The sequence below is a fragment of the Neodiprion fabricii genome, chromosome 5 (assembly GCF_021155785.1).
Source record: "Neodiprion fabricii isolate iyNeoFabr1 chromosome 5, iyNeoFabr1.1, whole genome shotgun sequence".
Classification (NCBI taxonomy): Eukaryota; Metazoa; Arthropoda; class Insecta; order Hymenoptera; family Diprionidae; genus Neodiprion; species Neodiprion fabricii.
In genome coordinates, this window is record NC_060243.1 from 3,414,962 (window position 1) to 3,436,512 (window position 21,551).

Here is a 21,551-nt window from a genome sequence, read left to right on the forward strand (position 1 = left end):
AAAATGATCCAATAGTACAATGATTTTTACTTCAAAATTACGTTCCTATTTCTTACTTGAAACACGCGCTATCTTCAAGGTGGCTACACTGGAGGGCTCTACTCAGCGTCACTGAATCAAAGGCATGAAAAAAGGGAGCGCCGGGGTGGCGGGCTGTCTCAGGCTCCTTTCGTTGGAAAAACCAATTGATGTTTATTATAATTTATACTGCAATTTTACGAAGGGTATTTTATTGTCACTGAACAAGAAATGCAGTGAGGGATTTCCATCAAATTTTATAATTTTCTAATATTCTAATAAAAACATAATCATGTGTATGGGTCCGTGTTGAGGATACAAAAACGGTGCTAGCGCTGCCATCTCATATGGTATATGAAATTGTTCGAATGAATACGTGGCCGATAGACGTATTTGACACGTAAACTCGTTCAGGAGAAATGTTCAGAGTGGTTTCCTCTCGTGGTCAACACATGCTCATAGACTCGGTTGAATTCAAAGCAGAGGACTCAAAGTTAAGTTGCCAATTCTGGGTATAGTTTTTAACAATTAAATGTATGAAAAGTGAAAGTAAATGATTATCCGGCATCATCAGTATATTTTTCAAAATTACGTGCTTAATTACATGCCAAGCCGTGTTAAATAAATATGCGATTGTGTTTCTAACCTATCATTTAATAATTCCCCCTTTGAAGTTGGTGAACGATGAGATTAATACCAAAGGAAATTCTAATCGATCGTTTTTAAATTAATGTTGACATTTGACGGCACCTGATTGAATTTTATAAAAATGATGCTGTCATGTATGAAGGATCATTTGCTTGCGTGGCATATACATATTGCCACGTTACTTATTGCATTCAGCAATATTCCACCTGGTATCGAATGTCTGGAAGTGATATACGCAATCAATGCTGGTGGGGAGGCGCATGTCGACAGTATAGGTGTACGATATATGAAAGATCCACTAATGGGAAAAATTGGTACTGCCTCAGACTATGGAAAACAGTTAATCATAGGACGTGTCAATAGCGTAGATCAAATACTCTATCAGACTGAACGTTACCACCATAGCACATTTGGTTACGACATACCAATAAAAGAGGATGGAGACTATGTGATGGTGCTAAGGTTCTGCGAGGTTTACTTCAATTCCCCAAATATGAAGGTTGGTGCCAAAAATATTTCTGTTGGTTTTTCCTTCTATCATATATAGGACTAATCAATATTAAATTAGACATTAAAAAAAAAAAAGCAAAACTTGGATCAAGTTGACGTCTGTTGATTAGATAGAGATATGGAAGACGTAAAAGTATCAGATGACTTTCCAAATTACCACAATTGTCAGAATGACTGGCCCAAATTTACCTCAATCACTAGGGTGACCTACTAAAATTTACCACTGTATTTTTTTTTTCTTCATGCAGGTGTTTGATGTCGTATTAAATGGAGATCATACCATCGTTACGGATTTAGACATATTCGAAAAAGTTGGACGTGGAGTAGCTCATGACGAATACATACCATTCAAAGTACAAAAAGGAAAATTAATATACAATGACGAGGAATCGGACATACTTGGTGGCAAGATAAGGGTCGAATTTATTAAGGTTGTTGTACTAAATAAATTGCAGCATTGATATGCTCGCACGTGCAAATATCAATGGAAGTCAAATGGTAATAATAATAATTTACAGGGTTACAGGGACAATCCGAAGATTAATGCCATAGCTGTAGTCAAAGGCAAATTAGAAGGTACCAATACATCCTGGCTTTATGAATATTACTTACGATGTATTGATTGAAGTATACACTTTGATGATGTAGTTCGTGTACTTATAAGTTTGTCTTCATTTTCTCAGATGTACCTCAATTGGGGCCGATCCCTCAAGAACCGGAGGAATACCGTGGCATGCAGGATGAAGAAGAAGAGGCCGTTGTTCGCAGTCGGCACACTAGTGGACCGCGCACGCCAGATCCCTACTCGATAGATGACACATCAATTTTACTTCCTATTTATGTAGCAATAGGAGCATTTATACCTCTCCTTTTCTGTTTATGCAAACTTTAATTTAGCTCCGGATAGATTCCTATTCCGCCAACTTCCTAGTTTTCATACACTTAATTAATATAAGGACATATAGAAGGCATAAAAATATGATTTTCTATTGTTAGTGAGCTATTAATATGTTGCTTGACGTACAACCCAAATTACAGAGAATTTATTGCATTGTGCTAAAGATTATATTAAATTATTTCATTTATAGGTGATAATATTGTCGGTTAGTATTTATATAATTAATGATAATTAACTTTTTGTTATTTACCAGACAGGATCAATGTCTGCAGATAGATGAACATTTGCCAATCCATACGATTGAATCTGCTTACCTATTACGTAAAGTATTCAATTAGACTGCTACAATTTCACCTTGTGATCCTAGAGAAACTTTAATTAGTTGAAAATGCTAGCTGTGAATAAGGACAATTCACACCATGTACGGAATTATTTAATAAACAGTTGTATCCAACGTGATCTCTCCGGACATGTGACCGCAACATGTTATTTTCAACGGAAATTCCGAATCGAACGTGCGGTGTTTTATTTTTTCCGTTCTGCTAAGGTTTTATAGATTAATGTAACGTGATACTTTCGCCTTGTGTCAAACCAGCAACTGTTACTGTTTCCCTAAATTGTTTGGTACTCTCAAGGTCCCTTTACATGTTACAGAACTGCAATTAAATTACACAGAATTCACCTTGGAAATGTTCTATTGCGAGTGTTAAACTCCTTATTCTGTTTATTATTGACCATGTGGAGGGGCGATTGAAGTTATATTTAGGTAATAACGTTATATATTTGTTATCAACCAGGTTCTAGATAAATGTGTAATTGATTGCTTGATGGCCACGTCAATTGTGGAATCATCATAGTATTGACAGTATCTAAAATTAGCTATCAAAAATAAGAAAATGTAATTTGCCCGTTGTGCAGGGCACAATTTGCCATGATTAGCTTTTCAAGTGAAATCAGGTATATTATAGTAACGTGGACATAAATGTTTGGAAATTGTCGAGAATCAATTCCAGGGTATTGTACCTCCAAACTGTTCTTGCACCGAATTGATTATGCTAGTTCTCATCTTGGGAAAACGAACAGTCTACAAGTTGGAGCTGCTGAACTGATAAAAGCGCATTATAATTATCAGTGCCACGAGTTTACATTCGCATGTATTTGGTGACAAGTAACAAGATATGATCTTTTGTTGAGTAATATATTGTATAATTATAATGGAAGGACAGACGATATTGATAATTTTGATGCAATCTACCTACTTATGTAACTTGTAGCTATGTAAACTGTTGGTGTACACCGGGGGTATTTTCCGTTCGCCTCGCAACGCGCGTTTTCGCTCGAGTCTACTTGCACGGCGAATGACGAGGCGCCGATACTCTCAAACCGCAACTATATTTATATCAGCAACATGTGGAAGTTGGAGATTAGATTCAACGTTTCCTTACGAACAATGAACTACAAATACACGATTGAATTCGATGTTTCTTGAAAAAAATAATTACCTGCAAGTATACCTACGCTCATGCTTAAACAGAAAATCCGTAATTTTTACCGGTGAATTTAAATGTCTACTTCTTATGGTGAAGTTCAATCAGTCAGGTCGAGTAAAGAGCATTGTCTCGTCAATTCTTAATCTGTAAATGCATCTGCTTCTGAGACTAGTATATTAATTCGCTATTAACTAACTCAATACGCATTTTTAAGGTGCTCTACAGGATCTAGGAAACATTTGTGATCAGGACTTATCGTTTTTCATCATTAAAAATGCACTTAATAACGCAGGGCTTGCACAATGTCTGCATAAATTTAAAATTAGTGAAAAGATATCAAAGCATCTCACAACCAGGGATTCGTTATTTTTCATGCTCTTCATCAGCTGTTCGAATGCGACGTTCATCTGTTGAAGTGATTTTCACATTTGCCTGTATGAATTCATCTATAATCAACTTTAATACACGTGTACTTTGGTGTATCGCGATACGATTAATTGATATGTCGCGTCACGTCACTCAAGCCCAGTACTGCGTATAAGTTATTTCAAATGAGTTACAATATGCCCTTTGAAACGCATTTCATATGCACATGCGGACCAATCAATTAGCCTACAGGATTAATTCAATTATTTCAAATCCGCAAAGATAGTCGGTGAGATGGACAGAGAGGACTGTGATCAGTTTATGACATAGGATGCAGCCCTACAAGCGCATAGTGACATTACGAATTAGAGATAAGGATAGCCAAATGAAAAATAATAAGGGAATAATAGTACATAGGTATAACACGCACAGATTTTGTCTGTGGCAAAAGGAATAAAAGAGACGATGGTTGGATAAAAGATAATTCATGTATTTCCGCATTCAATCTGAATGCACTTGTTTGTAACCCATTCGACGATGGCTTGACGTTCGCCGTTCTTTGGAGATAGGATGATGATCAAGACGTTCGATAGTTGGGGAATGAAGGCGTGTGCATCGCAACTTTGCAACTTCTAAGTACCTGCTCGGTACAGGGTCCAATCCTTATACCATTATTATCTAATCTGTAAAATGAAGACTCATGCCGTCTAAGCTCAACCAAGCCGGGGGCTTGGAGTTGCGTAACTGCAAGTCGTTCTTGTATAAAAGGGAGTTTTTCTGCGGTGGATCTTCAGTCGTAAAGCTCAAACAGCAGTGCACATAGGTACTGACTTTTGTAACCCAGTAGACGCTCAGTAATCTCTTTTGAAGCAAAATGGTTCAAATCGTTGGAAAGTACCAGCATGTCGTTAGCTCTCCCGAGTTCGCAGACTATCTCAAGGCTGTGGGAGGCGACGATGCCAGGATAGGGCTGCTCCTTAAAAGCAACCCATCGTTAACGATTTCCGAGGCTGGCGGTAAATGGACAGTGACAGTTGGCAACGAAGGCAAGGAATCCACTTCGGTTTTCAAGCTGGGAGAACCTTACGACGAAGTCTTGCCACAGGGCGCAACCCTGAAGGTATGTACCTTCACTACATAGATAATAAACAATACATGCATATAAACATAATACATACATGTAGGTAAGTACACGTTAGTGACTTCGAGTGAAGCGGTGTTCCTTAAACCGTACTTCTTCACTGGTGGTGTAGAATTGTTAGCATGCCATAATAAAGTAACAATATACACCAGTGCACTCATTGAGCAAATTTTGTCGTAAAAGTACAGTATAGTCGATATCTGAAGTTATACGTCATACACGTATAGTTATAGACGTACAGTTTCCGGCGCGAGGATTCATATTTTTCAAAAATGAAAGAAAATGCAAAAATGCGGTACAAGTTAGAATATGGTTGTGATTTTCTTTGCAATTGGTTGCTAATATTATCAATATTGAAACAAATGCATACCTTTTATTGCAGAGCGTAACGAAACGCGAGGGCGACAAGTTCATCACTGAGTCAACAGTACCCGACGGTAGGAGGGGTCTCAGAACTTACGAATTCACTGACGCCGGTATCACCGTGGTAAGTTTTTACATCAGGTTTATCGGTATCGGTTCGAAAAAGATGTAACATCAAGCTTTTCAATGGTCAATTGAACCATGTCAGTAAAATTAGAGACAACGGGCACTGCACTAATCATTTTTAAGTAATATTGATTGTTTTTACGGATTAAACTATCTTACAGCTGATGTGTGTACTTGCCCGTGATAATTTCTCTGACACGTAGTGATTTTTGTAAATTGTTGGGTAACATTTCAAATCTTTGGTAAATGTAACTATTAAACACCTTGAAACTGGACATAATATATAGGGTAGATCTCTTGAAAGCGCCGATTCCGAGCCACGCGGTTATCGCCAGCGTCAACTCATGAGCAACTTTTACTTCACAACGAGCCAAGCGTGGCGGACAAATTCTTCGAACGAAAACTTGCGCTTTCGAGAGACCTTCTCTGTATAGGCGATGAATTATATGATTCGACTATTGAATCAAATTTGTGTTTTTCAGCATCTGGTTGACGAGAAGAGTGGCGTTAAGGCCACGCGTACTTACAAGAGGATTTAGATTGATTAGTCATCGGCTAAAGTATACCTTCGCTACAAACGGATGCCGAACTCGGACACGTCTCTACCGATATAAAAATATGTATAGATTTTTCAATGTGTATCAATAAATAGTTTCATACCGTGCAATCTACATATGTATAAATTTCCTTATCATTGTGCCTCTACCCAAAGTTACTTAAAATCCTATATAATTACACGTACCGATTAGGCTGTACCGTTTCAACATAAGGGGGTGCGGCCTGGTCAATTTCAATATTGACGCATATATCTTCAAATATCGAAGTCCATGTATCTCAAACGCGAAAAAGGGCTTAAGAGCTCCATTCTACACGCAATTATAAACGAAACCACGTCCAATAAATGTTCATTTGACGCGGAAATTAAGAAATCTCACGAATTCTATACGAATTTACTATCGCGATTTCGTAGAATCCGTGCCATTTCTTTATTTCTGCGCCGAATAAAAATATATCGGCGTCTTTTTGTTCAGAATTGTGTATATAATGGGACTGTTTAGCCCTTTTTCGCGCTCAAGATACGTAGACTTTGATGTTCAGCGGTATATACGTCAGCGTCGAAATCGACCAGGGCACTCCCTTAATACGACATAACACTATACGTTAGACATTTCGTAAAACCAATAGGTATTAACTGCCGTTAATCGTATATACGTGGACTCACTTCAGTAGCGATCGGCAAATTTCTACACCCCCTCCCCATAAATATACCGAATGTTGGTATCTCATTGCAGCTGATTGTGCTGATTGATATGCATCAAGATATTGTACCACGAAAAACGTTCCATACACCGATTCCAGTGATCTTTTAATCCCGAATAGTTAGTCATATATAATTTAAACTACACGTATAATTTATGAGGAATACATCAGACACAAATCTCATTGATTTCACGTGTTGCTGGGTGAGATAAAACGTGCGCTGTGTCACGATACATGTACCGATACTTTATTCCACAGACGTGTCGACTCATTTTTTTTTCAACATTGACAGATCAAAATCTCCTGATAATTGTTGATCACGAGTTGAAATTTTTGCATGCACCGAAAGCTTAAAGGTATACCAAAGTTACATGTGTGCACGTATTTGAATATGCATAGTTCCATCGTGGAATAATATACATACATATACATATATTTTTTTTTTTATAAACTTTATTACATTTTTTTATACTGCTCGAATTTATTAATTAATAAGGTATCACATTAAATCATAAAGGTGCGGTACACTGATGGTAATACGTATATGGTGACGAAAATAATCCGTATGTACTCAACTTCGGTAGGAACAAACAAAATAAATAGGACTTTCATTATTACGATATACGATGATTAATTATCATTTATAACATGCACATATAAAATTAAAAAATATAAAAAAATCATCCAGTTTTGCTATGTCATTATGATATAATAATGATGATAATAGTAATAATTTCACCGCCTCCATTCGTTGCGCTTAAGAATACCTAATTCGTCGTAAAATGTAGGCTGGAGTCACTTTTCGGAGGCGATATCCGGGGGCAGCGTGTCTTTCTCTTATAATTTATGACTTTATGGTATTCTTTTTTTTATACTTCGATTCTATTTTTCTCATGTTTAGAAAATTTCGTTCAAATTTTTGCTTTATGAAATCTCTTCAAATAATAATTATTATACCGCACGCAGATCACCTAAAACGAGCACCTCGAAATTACGTACTCTCAAAATATTGTATCGTTATAATAATAAGTAATTCTCAAACTTGTCTGATTATTTACACAACAAAGGTTTCAAGCCTTCCTCTTTCACCGCGATTTTTCATATATCAATGCAACTCCACAGCACACCGAAGCAGTTAAGCAATAGTATATTGTGATTGTTTATATATAGCATAGGTATACTTAACTTTCTTAATTATGAATTGATAGATATTTTTTCCGTTTTTCGTTTTTTTTGTCATTTTTTTTTTTTTTTTACTTTAATTCTTACCATTACGTAAACATTATAGTATAAATTTTTACTCTTTACTTTCCTATCTACTACTGTGAATGCATTGTGGTTTTTCAATTCACTTTTCGAATTCATAAGAAAACTACAGTAGCGCGGCGTATACTATCGGCGCAAGCTATTCCGAAATTAAGTATGCGCACTTGTGCGTAATGGTCCTTGTTGTAATACTCCGACGATCCAAGTCGTATTCAGTCAGCAGTCATGATCAGTTGATTATCAGTCGATGATGTGACCAGAGATGCATCCTTTTGCGGTACGTCTTCTTCGATAGTACTAGTTGATATTATCGTCTTCTGCTCGTGCACTTCAGTAATTCCGTTCTGGACGTGTTCGGCCTCAATTGAAGTCGTTATCGTTGTCTTTGTCGTAGAATTTTTTACCGCTGACAATTTTCCCCCTGGTCTCGTTATGGGCGCTGGTTTTTTTTGCGGCGGTGTGGTAGCTGGAGCAGCATTTTTACTCGTCAAGTTTCGCTTAGCAGTGGTTGAACTGGTGCTCGTACCCGTTACCGAAGAACGTCCAGTTCTGCTTAGCGTTGATGCATTTGCGCGTGCTGAGGACAATTGTTTATTCGTTGTCTCTTTTGCCTGCTTGTCAGCTGCTGGCGATTTTGGCATAGCAGATTTTGGTTTTGCTACAAGTCCAGTCGCGCCGATAGTTGTAGCGGTCTTTGGACGAGGTGAAGATACAGAGGTGCTTGTTGGCTTAGGTTTTGCAGACGTAGTTGTAGCGGAAACAGACCTCGGTTTTGCTGTTGTTGTAGTAGATGTAGCAGAAGTTGGACGAGCTGTTGCTGACGGCTTCATCGTAGTCTTGGAGACAGTGGTTGACATACCTGTCGAAGAACGGGTTGCCGGCTTAGAAAGAGCTGACTTGCTGGAAGTTCTCACATCACCGTTGGCTGTAGATTTCTTGTCACTGGAAATTGGAGTAGGTTTAGAAGTAGTGCTGGATGGTTTCGACCTGGGTGCTGCTGTTAAGGATACACTGGTGCGAGTTGTTGACGTCTTGGTCAGAGAAGCCACTTTCACAGGAGCTTTTGCCGCTGGAGATTTATTAATAGTGCCAGTGACAGACGTTTTGGCAGTCTCCAGATGTTTGGGACGAGATATAGTGCTACCGGTAACTGCTTTTTTTGGTGCTGAAGCTCCAATCACTCGCTGAGCTGCACCAACACTTTTTGTTGGAGATGTTGGTGTTGATTTGTTTGTGAGTTTCGCCGCCGTCGTAGTTCTGGATCCTGTTTTGGCCGCAGGTTTCACCTTTGCTGTTTTTGTAGTAGGTGATGCTGTAACTGTTGCTGCAGTGGCTGCTGCTGCAACGGCAACAGACGCGGCCACAGTTGGGGACAGAGGTGCACGAGGCAACAACTCATCAGTCTTTGACACTGCATTGTCATTCTTTTCATCTTCTCGAATTTTTGCCACCGTCTCGCTTTCTTCTAGTTCCCTAGAATCATCGTATTTCACTACAGTGCTCTTCTCAACTGAATTTTCAACAGCTTCAGGGGCCAGGCTTTGAGATTCGGTTTTCACTTCGGGTTCCACAATTATTCCGTTTGATGGACGAACAGTATGTAGTTCAGGATTCAATTGTTTTTCCAAGCCAGTGAATTCCTGCATGGATTCGGATAGGTTCATAACTGGTGTGTCAATTTTTGGTTCTTTGTTGATAGCGTTCTCCAGAGTTTTTGGGTCCCCTTCGGACACTTCTCTTTCAGGAACAGTAGTTTCCTTATCCAGTACGATTTCCTTATGCAATTCCACCTCTGTACTGGTGTTATTTTCTGTCCGCATTTCGTCTCTTAGTTCTAGAGCTCTATCTTCTGTAACTTCCGGCTCAGAAGACAATGCTGATGTAATCTCTTGCTGTGCAATCGGCTCTGACATCAATGCTTCCGGCGCAATGCTATCTTTGCTAAGCGGAGAATGTGTGAAATTAAGCAGAATTTTGTTTTGCGCCAAATCCTCGGTCGACTTGTTGTGAAACTGTGATTCGTGCATGACCTCTTGCTTAGGAATTTCAGAATAAAGTTCTTCAAGAATTTTCTGCTTTTCAATGTCAGTATTTGGTGATTCTTGGGTTGACGTTTCATCCAGCATAAGCTTGAAATGCTCATCAGGCGAAGTATTCACCTCTTCATTGAGGCATGATTCATTCGGAGCCACGGGTGGTGTGATAGGAATACCTTCAAACGGCGTTGAAACTTTTCTTTCGTCAGCATCAAGATCTGAATGCGACTCTTCTTTTCGCGATGCAAATGCATCCCCTTCCTCAACCGGAGGTTCGCTCGTGGGTGGTGGTGATAATCGGGAGTCTTTGTTTTCGGTTTTTGTGAATGAAACATATTCAGAAACGTCCGTAACTTCATTCCGAACTGGTAAAGTCGTGTCACCTTCAGTCGCAGGCATTGGTGAATTCGGTGACGATGAAATGGCGGGCTTCGGGCAGGTTGAGATCTCGAGGTGGCTAGTGGTTTCCATGCCCGGCGAGGCTGACGTGAGAATTTTGGGAACTGGGGAAATGTTAGTTTCAATATCAATCTGCGTCGATTTACCGAGAACTTCCGCTTCACCGAGTTCTGTACAGAAAACACGCGGCGCTGGTTCTGGAGTGATGCCACTATCCAGCGTTGAGAAAGAGTCTACAGCATGATACCCTGTGTCTCCTGAATAATTTTGTGGTGACGGTGTGTTGACAACGTTACCGGAGGCTGTACTGAAGGATGGAATCAACTCCACCATTCCAGACATCAGGCTAGTCTCATTTGCTATCAATGGTTCTGGGGAACATGGATTGGATATTTCCGTTCCAGGCAGGTCGTCATTTTTCTCGATCTTTTCGCCCAACAGATCGAGCATTGGTTCGTTTCTACTATCCGGGAAAGCGACTGTCGGTGGAGGGTGATCGGAGCCAGGGGTGACAAGAGTTGTGAGCTCTGGATGAAGTTCGGGTGACTGAGCAGTGAGACCGTCATTGTTTATATCTCCTGTGTTTTCCTCGTCCCCATCACCCATTAGGTCCGAGTCGTTAAGCTGGTGTACGATGTTCAAGTCACAGCCCTGGTCAAATGCGGCTTGGAAATCGCCTGGTGTAAAGGACATTGCCATAGGATCTTTGGAAATGTCATAATCTCCGCGTTCAGAACCTGCAAACGAGTCGTCTGTGATAGATATTCCAGTTCTTTGGAAATCCGTTGTTGTCATGAAGCTAGTCGTTGATTCGTCGCCGAATTCAGCTCTCGTGGATGATATTGCAGACTCATCTAAGCCATGGGGCGTTCGGTTCCCGGTTTTCTGCGGATCCGTTAAGTAATCTGTGAATTCAGGCTGCAGCAAATTCTTGGTCGACTCTTCGTTCGAATTTTCGGTTTCATGGGGGCGGAGGGACACTTCAATCTGAAACTCTCCTTGACTGGGTACTGGTATATCATCCATTTCAGGGGTCTGCTTTTGGGGTGACCCTGACAGAAGGAAATCATTGGTCAAGCCTGTCCTGGTTGATAGCATTGTTGGCGGAGAAACCGGGACGAATTCCGCTGCGTTTGGATTTAATTGGAAATCCATATCTTCTTGACCTGCTTCGCTGGTTGCGAATTCCACTTGTAGTTTTTGTTTGGCACAAATCTGAAAAATTCAAATGAATAAGAATATTTCTTATGACGTACAAAGCACAGAATAATCTTAGCTTAAAAGCCTAGCAATCTGAGAGAACTTTGGTGCATGCACAAAATAATTGAAATCTATTGGTCAGCGAAATCATGCCGCAACAACATTTTCATCTGGAAAGCAAAGCAGCCCACTTGGTCGAACAGGGGCATGAGCTGTCAAATACTTTCGTAATATATAAATACGTCATTTTTTCAATCTTCGACAAAACAAGCAGAAAATACCACACAGCTTCAAGTTTACAAATTCAAAAATAATGCTCCTTCAATGCCTGTCTATAAGTGAAAAGTATTCCATAACTTGCCAAATTTAGTTCAGACCGATTCTACTCTCTCATCATTCATGGTTTGTTTACATCGTCACTATCCTGTCAATGCAAGATTTGACACATTCTAGCAAATAATGTCGTTATACTGTCACAAAAATTCCGGAAGGCTTGACAGTTTCAATGACACGCAAAAACTGATTTAATCACTACTCACATCAGAATCAATTTGCTCTGACTTATTTATTTCCTTGTGGTGATCCTGTAAATCGTCTTTGCCAAAGTCCACAGCTTCTGGCAATTGAGTTTCGTTTGGACAATCAACTGCTTCGTTCGTAGGCTTGACGCTGGTTGTCGCCTTGTCGTTTTTGTGGTCGACCACCTCTGCAGGCGTAGTTCGCTCCTTTTCCTTGTTCGGATAATAGTTCCACTCGTCCTCAGAGTCCTCGCTATCTGCTACATTATCTGCTTCAGGTATTACTGCATGCTGATCAGGTTCTGGAAAGAGAAATCATTTCGATGACGTCTAAATCGAGGATGTATGGATGCACATTTTAGCAGGTTATTATTAATGCGGAATCATGGAGTTGGAAACTGATGATACTACATAATTGTTAGTCATGAACTGTGTCATGTTCTATACTTGTACTCATTACATGTCATGTGTACAATATAGATATAAGGATGATTCACAATATTATGTCGGCATAAAAATTAAGATAAAAGACTTTGATGCATATCGAATCGTCACCCCGAGTTTTTTGTTTCACTACGTACATTTAATTTCCTCCAATTAAAAATAGGTAGAAAAAAACATTCTTGGATTTCCGCGGAAATCGAAGCGCCGCACCTCGAATACAACAGCGAGAAACTGAAGAGAGGGTAAGAATGGATAGGGCCTTTGCACGAGACAATAAAGTTGCGGCTCCTCGTCGTCGTAACGCCAAGCCTCCCACGCCGTTTGAAGCGGCGCGCGGCAAAGGAAAAACGAAATGTTCGTACTTTGTACGAAAAACCGGTAATTCAATGCTCAGGGTAATGATTTTTCAACATTTCATTGGACAGTGATAAGTGGGTTCGATTGATTCGTTGTAAGTTTAGATTAAATGTGAAAGGACAAATCTGTTATTGATCAGGCCAAACATCAAAGAGAAAAAAAACTCGCCATGCAAGACGAGGCAAATATGGTCTACATTCGATCATTCTTTCGAAATATTGAAATAAGATTCGCAAACTTTGCCAAAGCCGTGACACGGACTTGACGACCTTCAACTAGAAAATGAGTCGATGAAAATGACGTTATTTTCTGAATTGCACAAATGCAAAGCTAGCAAGCGCGGTAATCCGAGCATACGTAGTTCTAAGTTTCCGAAATTGGTGAAATAAAAAGTTTCACATCAGCGATAAGCGACCGTCGCCGCTTCGAGAGAGTAGTAACGCCAATCGGGGCGGACAGTTTCGTTCTTCATTTCCCTGCGACATGCAGCCTTTCTCGTCAGGCGCGCATACACGACATACCAGGTGCCGAGAAGCTAATTTTATACCTACACGCGTCTCGCTTTGGTTCTTGCTATATTCAAGGCCCGGATAGCTTCCTAGCGTTTTCAGTTGGTTGATGCTGCGTGTGGGGCCATTGCATTTACAATGTAAATCTCACCTTATCTCGTGCCAACCCGCAGCATGTTTAATTTTGATTTTCAATTTGTCATTTATATTATCACCAACGAGCCCGAAGTTAAGAGTGAAATTTTATCAACCTCTGTCAGATAATAGTAGATTGTGCATCAAGGAGCCGAAGTAGGTTTTCTTTTATTCCCAACTCAACCATGACGTTCATTTTTTTTACCTGAAATATGGCATATTATTCCCTCTTTACTTTATTCCCTCATCTATGAGAAAAATAATTCCAGTTTTCTCCCGCATTTACGGGAAATATGACTTATATTTCACACAAATTAATTTATCAGTTTTACTGGTTTTCCCTTTATTTTTTTCACTTTTATCTCTGTATTATTATAAACATTCGATAATATTATACTTTTCAGACTGATAGATCACACTTACACGTAAGATGAAACCACTTTTAAGTCAATAATGTGGCCAGAGTTGAGTCGAGAATAAATTCCTATATTTAACACGGGAATAATAGTCCATTATTTCCGCGGGTGGGTTTACTGTCCAAGTGAAGCGTACTTCTTCCGTGGTGGATGAAATCTACGGCTACCATAAGACACTTCCACCTACCAAGTTTCTCAAGATCCGTCATTATGAAGCGTATACAAAAAATGCAAACAAGTTAGCCATTTTTTTCGTTACAGTAAAAAAATTTAATATCAATTGATTATCTTGTGAATTGTTAATGTTACTAATGTAGAGTAAATGCCATTGACCCCCTCCCCCTTTCGACCTCTCTCTACGGCGCCATGCCCTAACTCCTGCTGATTTGCATCCATGCACTTCTTGTATGCGTTTTTTGGATTTTCTCTTTTTTTCTTTCTAAGTCAGTAAAATGTGGCCAGAGTCGAATCGGCAATAAAGTCCTATACGTAACACAGGAATAAAAGTCGTTTATTCCCTTGTTACGTAATCTATTATTACGCCGAGCGTAAGAGAGCTCTTTTTTTTTTTTTTACTATCGCAGAAACGATCGCTTCAAGTACGAAATGCAGACAAAAAAAAGATGAGGTTGAAGTTATTAACGTCAATGTGATGAAACATCAGGAAAAATCATTTTTACAAAATTTTAGAATAACTTTCAACGAGTTAGGTTTTCAAATCACGAGTTTTCAAAGCATGCGTTATGTTTTACTAAATTACAGACAATCCTAAGTTTGCAAAGTAACGATACATACAATCTTTCATAAACATTCATCGTTGCAATAGCGTTACCAGCTTCAACCTCGAAAAAAAAAAATGACACGTAAGCCATACTTGCGTTACATAAATATAATTACTGTTGTTAAAAACGGAGAATACACGGACGTGCAAAAAATATCTCCCTTGTCGTTAGAGCATAATAACAATTATTTAAGTAAAACAATACTGCCTGGTTTTACCAGCCTCCCATTTGTCTCCAATATATGTACTGTCAGTCTCTACAGTTCAACTGAAATCTGAGTTGATGGCGTTTGTCGAATCAGCCGTTAACGGATGTCGTTGATAAGTCATCCATTATTTTGTAACTTATATTTTACCTCGTGCATGTTGGTTTAAGACAAGTATTTTTCTTTTTTACGCCTTTTTAGTTTTTACCCAAGTTCACAATTCACGTGCCACGATGTATTAAAACTTTTAAGACTTCAATTTGAATGAAATTATTCAAGGAATTCAGTTTTTGAATTGTTCAGCGAAAAAAAACTCGCGTGCATGGAAAAGCCCTTGAAAGTGCATTAAGAAGAAAAAAACAAAAAAAAAAAGTACTTCGTCACATGCAAACGGGTGAAATTTCGTTATTACACTTTACCTAACATATACTGGAAAATACCGAGAAGCGAACAATTTTTTACGCGTGTGGTATACACGTGTAATTCATGATTAAGGATTATTTATTGTATTTGTCGTCCGTGAAGGTTCAAGAAAGGAATTTACATCCTTACATAAAATTCCTCAATTTGTTATACATATCAACATTTGAAAACAAGAACTCTCGTTTGACAGACAAAAGCGCATCGTAAACAAAGCGGTTCCCATTGCCCTTGCCTATTATTATGTACACGTGTATACTTTATGTGCGTATCTATCCACTCGTATAATTAATCGCGTTAGAGTCTCCGTGCCAAAATAATAACAAGAAAACGAATAAATCGACAACGAAACGTTCGATGATTCGTAATTAAACTTATTTGTCGGAGGAACATATTTATTCCATTCTCGTATCGACAAGTCTCGACTAAAAGGATACTCAAACGTTAGGAATTTCGATTATTGTCATAAAACAGACTGTGATGTGAACGTGAGTGAAAATGTGTAGGTACGCAGGTGATCGGAATAAGTCTCCGATCCTTTGCTTTAAACGTCACTCAAGAGTCAGTCAAGAGTTTGTTAAAAAAAAAATATAATAATAATAAAATTAAAACAGAATCGGAGAGTCATTTTTAATCCGAATAACACGAACGTCGGGTAAAGACTGAATGTACATACGTTGAATATATGCATTCAGAGAAAACCGTGAGAAGACGAGAGGAAAGGAGGGGGGGGGGGCTAGAGTTAGCCCAACCTGGTCACGATATTAACGACACCGGTGAATTCGCGTTTGTTCGTGACGTTAGAGTATCCTTGGCCACGAATCGCGGTTGCAGATTTACAGATTTATGAAATCCACTAATCAGGCATGAGACGAAAAAGGAAATAGAAACTAAAGCGAAACTGTTTTATCAACGAGTCGGTTAGCAGCCGGCCGGAAGCCGGTCGTGCGTTGAAGCATTTTTTGAATCGTCGTTAGAGAGGCAAGAAAAGAAGAGAAAATAAGAATACAAACGAATATATATTTCGGGAACATCGCGGCTATGCGTCGAAATTAGATTTACTCACCGTCTAGTTATTCCCTGTATCATTAATTACGCCTTGGCAAGACACGTGACCACTTTCAGACACACCGCGAATTAATAATGTGGCGAAAAACTGGACAGCACGGGTAGAAACAACTGAAATTTCGTAGGATGTTGGAAAAATGTCTAGGAAAGAGAGAGTGCGTGTGTTTGCGCGTGTGTGTATGTGTGAAGAAAAGAAAGACGCGCACTCCACCCAACTACGAGAGCCTTGCGCATCCAACTGCCGGATCCCTCTGCCCCGCTATGCCCTGCCGGTTGACGACGAATGAGCGTCTCAACCAATCGGAAGCCGCGGCGCGCCAACCGGTCTGCGGCCGGGCGGCGGGAAATTTGAATCGTATTTAATATTTATAACGCAGTAAATTGCAAGCGCGAAACACCGGGAGGGTGTCCACTAAATCTACATCGCAAAATTCCCTAAATTTGCCAGGTTTTCCAGACAAAAACCGTATAATTTTCCCTGACCGATTCGGATAAATTGGTTGAAGAAAATTGAAAAAATGTGCGTATTTCCCGTTTTTTTTTTTATTTTTTTTTTTCATGAAAACGCGAACCGTCACTTGGGTCAGGCTATCCCATCTCTAGCCGATGCGCACGATCGTTTGTAAGGTAATATTTAGGAATATTCAACGTTTGAAGAGAAACTTCCGGCGATGGTGAAAATAATTTGTATTCGATCTAATTTATCTGAAGCTTAATAAAAAATTGTGAGACGTATTTTTGTGGAAAAAAAAAGAATGTAGCAAACGATTCCATGACTTTTCGCAAAAACCACTGACATGTTTTTGACTATTACAGAATTTCAGAATTCCATGACATATGCAGGTTTTTCAGAATTTCCTGAACAGTGGCAGCCCTGACCCATTAACGGTTGGCAGCTGTCGAGGTGGGGGCCAAAACTTGGAAGGATCAATATTTCGAATGGCCGATATATCGAGATTTCGAACAATTCATCCGTCGACATTTTATTTTCGCATGTTTGAAATTTCGATACATCGGCCATTCCAAATCTTGATCACCGCCCAACGATTGGATATCCGAAGCGACGCAATGTCAACTGAATGATTGAAAATTTGTTGGAATAATTCAGACCATTTTTAGAAAATTTGAGTAACTTCAACTAGGAGCAATCCTGAACTTACAATTAGGAACTGCTTCAATGACTCCAAAGATAATCAATTGAATTGTTTTACGCAAGTTCAAGCCTGCAAACACTAAGTCAAAAGCGAGTTATCGCGGTGTAATTGACGTACTCATTCCTAAGCCGAAAAATGTGCGAGAGAATAAGTATATATAAATAAATGGATAAATCAACACCGAGTCGGTCTAGTCTACTATAAAATACTGAAGAATGCGTCGACTAACACCGTAAGTAGGTATATAAAAAGTAACAAACCTAGTCTAATTCACGAGTAAAAGACGATAATTAGTGCAGGAAGTGCAGGAACCGGGACTTGCACCGATGCCAGTCCAGCAATGAGATAACCCAGTGGTGAAAGCTGAAACTGGCAGAAAGTCGGCCAACTTCGTTGCGAATAAGAGCATGAGCCGTACGAGCGTCGACATTCAGTCAACTGGATATCAGCACTCGGAGCACAGTTTTGAACGCTACGCACGATAGCCAAAAGTAATGACAACCTCGGAGTAAACATTATATCCCTGAGCTCTACAACGATAGCAGGGATTAGAATCTAAACTTCCAACGATTATTTTTTTTTTTTTAGAAATCGATTCCAAAAGTTTATGCCGCCTATACTCGCCTATATATAATATATATAATAAATTGGGTTTGTATACGTATGGAAAAGTAGCCCAACGCAATGTTGAGTACATACTTATACTCTTGTTCTTTCGCCTGGGATACGATTGAGTGAAAGTCGAAAAAAGTCTTGCCATATTTAAGAATTAGAATTTCAATGATTACCGATTTGATTTACAGTCAGTATCAAACTCAATGTTTTTCTATGCAAAATTCTTTTCAATATGAATTTACTTTTTCTGACGTTACAAAAGCACGACTAAGCCGAATAGACGAGAACCTGTGCCGTTATTTCTTGTATCTTTCCTTTTCTTCTTCTGATCTAATTGTTTTCCGTTCTCTTTGACGGTGGTTGGTAGGAAGAGTGGAGGAAGGACTGTGTAAAATAGAAGTTTTACTCTCCTCGCTGCATCGCCGAGGTCGGTGTACCGAAGCCGCGTATAAAGTTAGAAGTTATTCCGGTGCGCGCTGTGTGGGGGCAAAAGAATGTCAAATTTTGAAATAAGTCTGGTGTTGCTAAGATTTAGTATGGCGGAAGAGGAGTTAAACGGCACGTGAATAAAAAGCTTGATATGCAGCAGCCCCGGATTTTCTTTAAAAATCTAATTATAATTATAAGTGACGCCTTTTGGTGTCCTTTTGGTTACGAGAATTGCATCATACATCTTTACATCTTGTTAAATTTTTCATATCTCGTAGAAATTCTGACTATGTAACACGTTTAAAATTTCAGGGAAACGTGTGAAAACATTTCGAACTGAAATTCTGCGAAGTAATTGGAAAACTGACAAAGTTTATTTACAATGAAATGTATTAGAACCATTTAAAATCCTCGATCAAAAAGTTGACCACTTTTCAAAACTCTTCAACAAAATTGAATATTCTGTACTTTTCGAAGGGAATTTCTTTTTTTTCGACGATTTAAAAAAATAATACTCGCACAAGTCTCACTCATAAAAGGGTATGAAATCGCAATTTTTCATTGCACGAATAACGTACCAACCATAAACATCTCTGGACGTAAATAACTCGCATTTATGTTTAGAACCAATCGAGGGGTTAATCACTCGTGAAATCTCATGTACACTTTTCCGGGAATCTTGTGAAATTTCTTAAAATTTTCATTTGAAAAAATCCTTTGGAATCTCACGAAGTCTCTTGTAATATATTGAAATCCTTCGAAATCCCTGAAACCTTTCGAAATCTCTTGGAATCCTTGAAATCTTTCGATGTCTTCCGAAATCGTGTGAAATCTTTTGAAATCTTTTGAAATCTTTTGAAATCACTGAAGTTAGGTTTTGAAATAAGCCCTTTGAAGTCCCATGAAGTCTCTGGTAATCTTTTGAAACGTCTGAAATCTTTAAAAATCCTTTGAAACCTTTCGAAATCACTGTAATCTTAAGATCAGTTATACAAATCGACGAATGATTAACCCCTCGAGGCCAACTCACAGTGGTTGATAACGCCAGGCACGACGCACGTCACCTTCGTCAACAAAAACCAGCCAGTGTGCAGAAACATGATATAATTAATTGACGTGATACGTATAACAGACTGTGTTAAAAAAATATGAAAAATAAAACTAATTACAAAAATAATTGAATGAACGATTAAAAATTTGTTCCACGAATGCGCGTGAAACGCCGTTGACGAAAGATTAAGAAAAACAAAAACAAATTATTTCCGAACCTACCGTAGGTACCAATTAAAAATTTACCTGCAGACAGGTGCGAAACAACCGATTCGCTCTGGAGTACGAGAGCTTCTTTATGTTCAAATAGCTCCTGGTCATCGCGATGCTTTCCTTCGGGGAAAAGCTTGCGCGAGATGTTCTCGTTAGGTCCGATTAGCACAAGACCATCGTCTACAGCGTCGACGTCGGTTTCGGGACCAAGGTCATCCTCGTCGTCGTCGTCCTGTTCATTGTTCCGTGTACCGTGAGCGTTCCTTTCGTACTCGGCCGGGCAATTTGGATGTTTCCCGTTACTCGGCGCGTCGAAATGTCCGTCATAACGAAGGTTTTCATCGTTATCGGCACAGGTGCCGTTGGTCTGTTGTTGGTGCTGCTTGCCGAACGGATTCTCGTCAAACTGCAGCCCGTTGGCGTTGCTCAGGAAAGGATTCGTCGACTCCATGTTGTTCAGCTGGACATCCGCGAGCAGCGGATGAGATGAGGGATGTCGTGCCGCGATCTGACAAGGATCTGTCAGAAATACGACGATCGTTGATATGTTGTCGGTCGAACCCTGGCTCCTTGCAAAGTACACCAGACGTTGGCTCACGACTTCAAGGTCACCTGTAAGGGAAACAGAAAAAATCATGGTTACATACGTTGTCATATCAATTGTCAATGTCTACGCTTATAGGAGGGCACAACGTTATTACACAATTGACGACGAAGTAGTTGAAATGCGTTGCGTCGAACGAACTTCCTCCAGTTTATTTAACAGCTCCCGGTATACGCAATGCGTAGATAATACACTTTACGAGACTTGGTCCGGTGTGACGGATCAGGAACGAATTTAGCAGTTTTCAGTTAATTAAAACGTAACCGTGCCGTGTATAAGTCAGATTAATTAGGTAGAAATTGCATCTGTAATGAATCATAAGACGGCAACATTCAGGTGGAAAAAGAACATTAGAATTTCGGTTAAGGGCTGTGAAGTTTACCAATACGAAGGATCAATTGTTTGCAAGAAGTAAAAGAAAAAAAAAATTGTGCGCATCGATTCTAACGATCATTCAAAATATCGCCATCATATATACCTATACGTCTGTTGCACCCAATTAGAATTTTTTTTTTTTTTTTGTCAGTTTGATATCAGTGAAAAATTGACATAAATTACTGCATCAACGATGCAGACATTTATATCAAACGGTAGAATCGACGCTCATCGATTTCTTACGCTAATAAATTTTTTTCCAAACATTTAGTCCCACGATCAAACGTAACAACGCATACTGAAAATTGATTAAAAATGTGTATAACTGAAACGAACAAACTTCACAGACCTTGCGATAGGGTTCAGGGAGAGATTCTGTTAATTTATTTCTACGAGGGGGGGGGGGGGGGTGTGCAGGGGGTGGTTCCGACTTTTTCTCTTTTTTTGGGGATGCCACTCGAAAAATTTACGTATTACGGAGTTGTCTCGGTCGATTGGCGAAAAAATTCAAAACAAGGACCACCTCGATAAGTGCA

At 39.3% G+C, this 21,551-nt stretch overlaps 3 protein-coding genes across 6 annotated transcripts in view; 2 read left to right on the top strand and 1 right to left on the bottom strand.

Annotated features, from left to right (window-relative positions):
- The first annotated feature begins 148 nt into the window (after positions 1–148).
- Positions 149–2,528, top strand: LOC124182082 (malectin-A). The gene is made up of 4 exons (XM_046568886.1): positions 149–1,165; positions 1,425–1,607; positions 1,695–1,752; positions 1,860–2,528. The coding sequence occupies exons 1-4, from the start codon at positions 788–790 to the stop codon at positions 2,066–2,068; spliced, it is 828 nt and encodes a 275-aa protein (XP_046424842.1). The 5' UTR covers positions 149–787; the 3' UTR covers positions 2,069–2,528.
- Positions 2,529–4,714: 2,186 nt separating this feature from the next.
- Positions 4,715–6,231, top strand: LOC124182088 (fatty acid-binding protein homolog 9-like). Its single transcript, XM_046568899.1, has 3 exons — positions 4,715–5,050; positions 5,454–5,558; positions 6,043–6,231. The coding sequence occupies exons 1-3, from the start codon at positions 4,805–4,807 to the stop codon at positions 6,097–6,099; spliced, it is 408 nt and encodes a 135-aa protein (XP_046424855.1). The 5' UTR covers positions 4,715–4,804; the 3' UTR covers positions 6,100–6,231.
- A 1,775-nt stretch (positions 6,232–8,006) lies between these two features.
- Positions 8,007–21,551, bottom strand: part of LOC124182076 (mucin-5AC-like) — a 43,018-nt gene continuing 29,473 nt past the window's right edge. For all 4 annotated transcript variants that reach the window (XM_046568875.1, XM_046568874.1, XM_046568876.1 and 1 more), the window contains 3 exons: positions 20,070–20,648; positions 12,261–12,541; positions 8,007–11,736 (listed from right to left, as the gene is read on the bottom strand). In XM_046568875.1, the coding sequence (XP_046424831.1) occupies positions 8,299–11,736; positions 12,261–12,541; positions 20,070–20,648 (4,298 nt within the window). In that variant the 3' untranslated portion in view covers positions 8,007–8,298. The remainder of the gene's footprint in view (positions 11,737–12,260; positions 12,542–20,069; positions 20,649–21,551) is intronic.

Excerpts from the sequence above, each read along its gene's own strand:
- LOC124182088 (XM_046568899.1), top strand. The coding sequence starts at position 4,805 with ATGGTTCAAATCGTTGGAAAGTACCAGCATGTCGTTAGCTCTCCCGAG. Across the intron at positions 5,051-5,453 it reads CACAGGGCGCAACCCTGAAG|AGCGTAACGAAACGCGAGGG; the intron begins GTATGTACCTTC and ends CTTTTATTGCAG. Across the intron at positions 5,559-6,042 it reads CTGACGCCGGTATCACCGTG|CATCTGGTTGACGAGAAGAG; the intron begins GTAAGTTTTTAC and ends TGTGTTTTTCAG.
- LOC124182082 (XM_046568886.1), top strand. The coding sequence starts at position 788 with ATGATGCTGTCATGTATGAAGGATCATTTGCTTGCGTGGCATATACAT. Across the intron at positions 1,608-1,694 it reads TAAGGGTCGAATTTATTAAG|GGTTACAGGGACAATCCGAA; the intron begins GTTGTTGTACTA and ends AATAATTTACAG. Across the intron at positions 1,753-1,859 it reads AGTCAAAGGCAAATTAGAAG|ATGTACCTCAATTGGGGCCG; the intron begins GTACCAATACAT and ends TCATTTTCTCAG.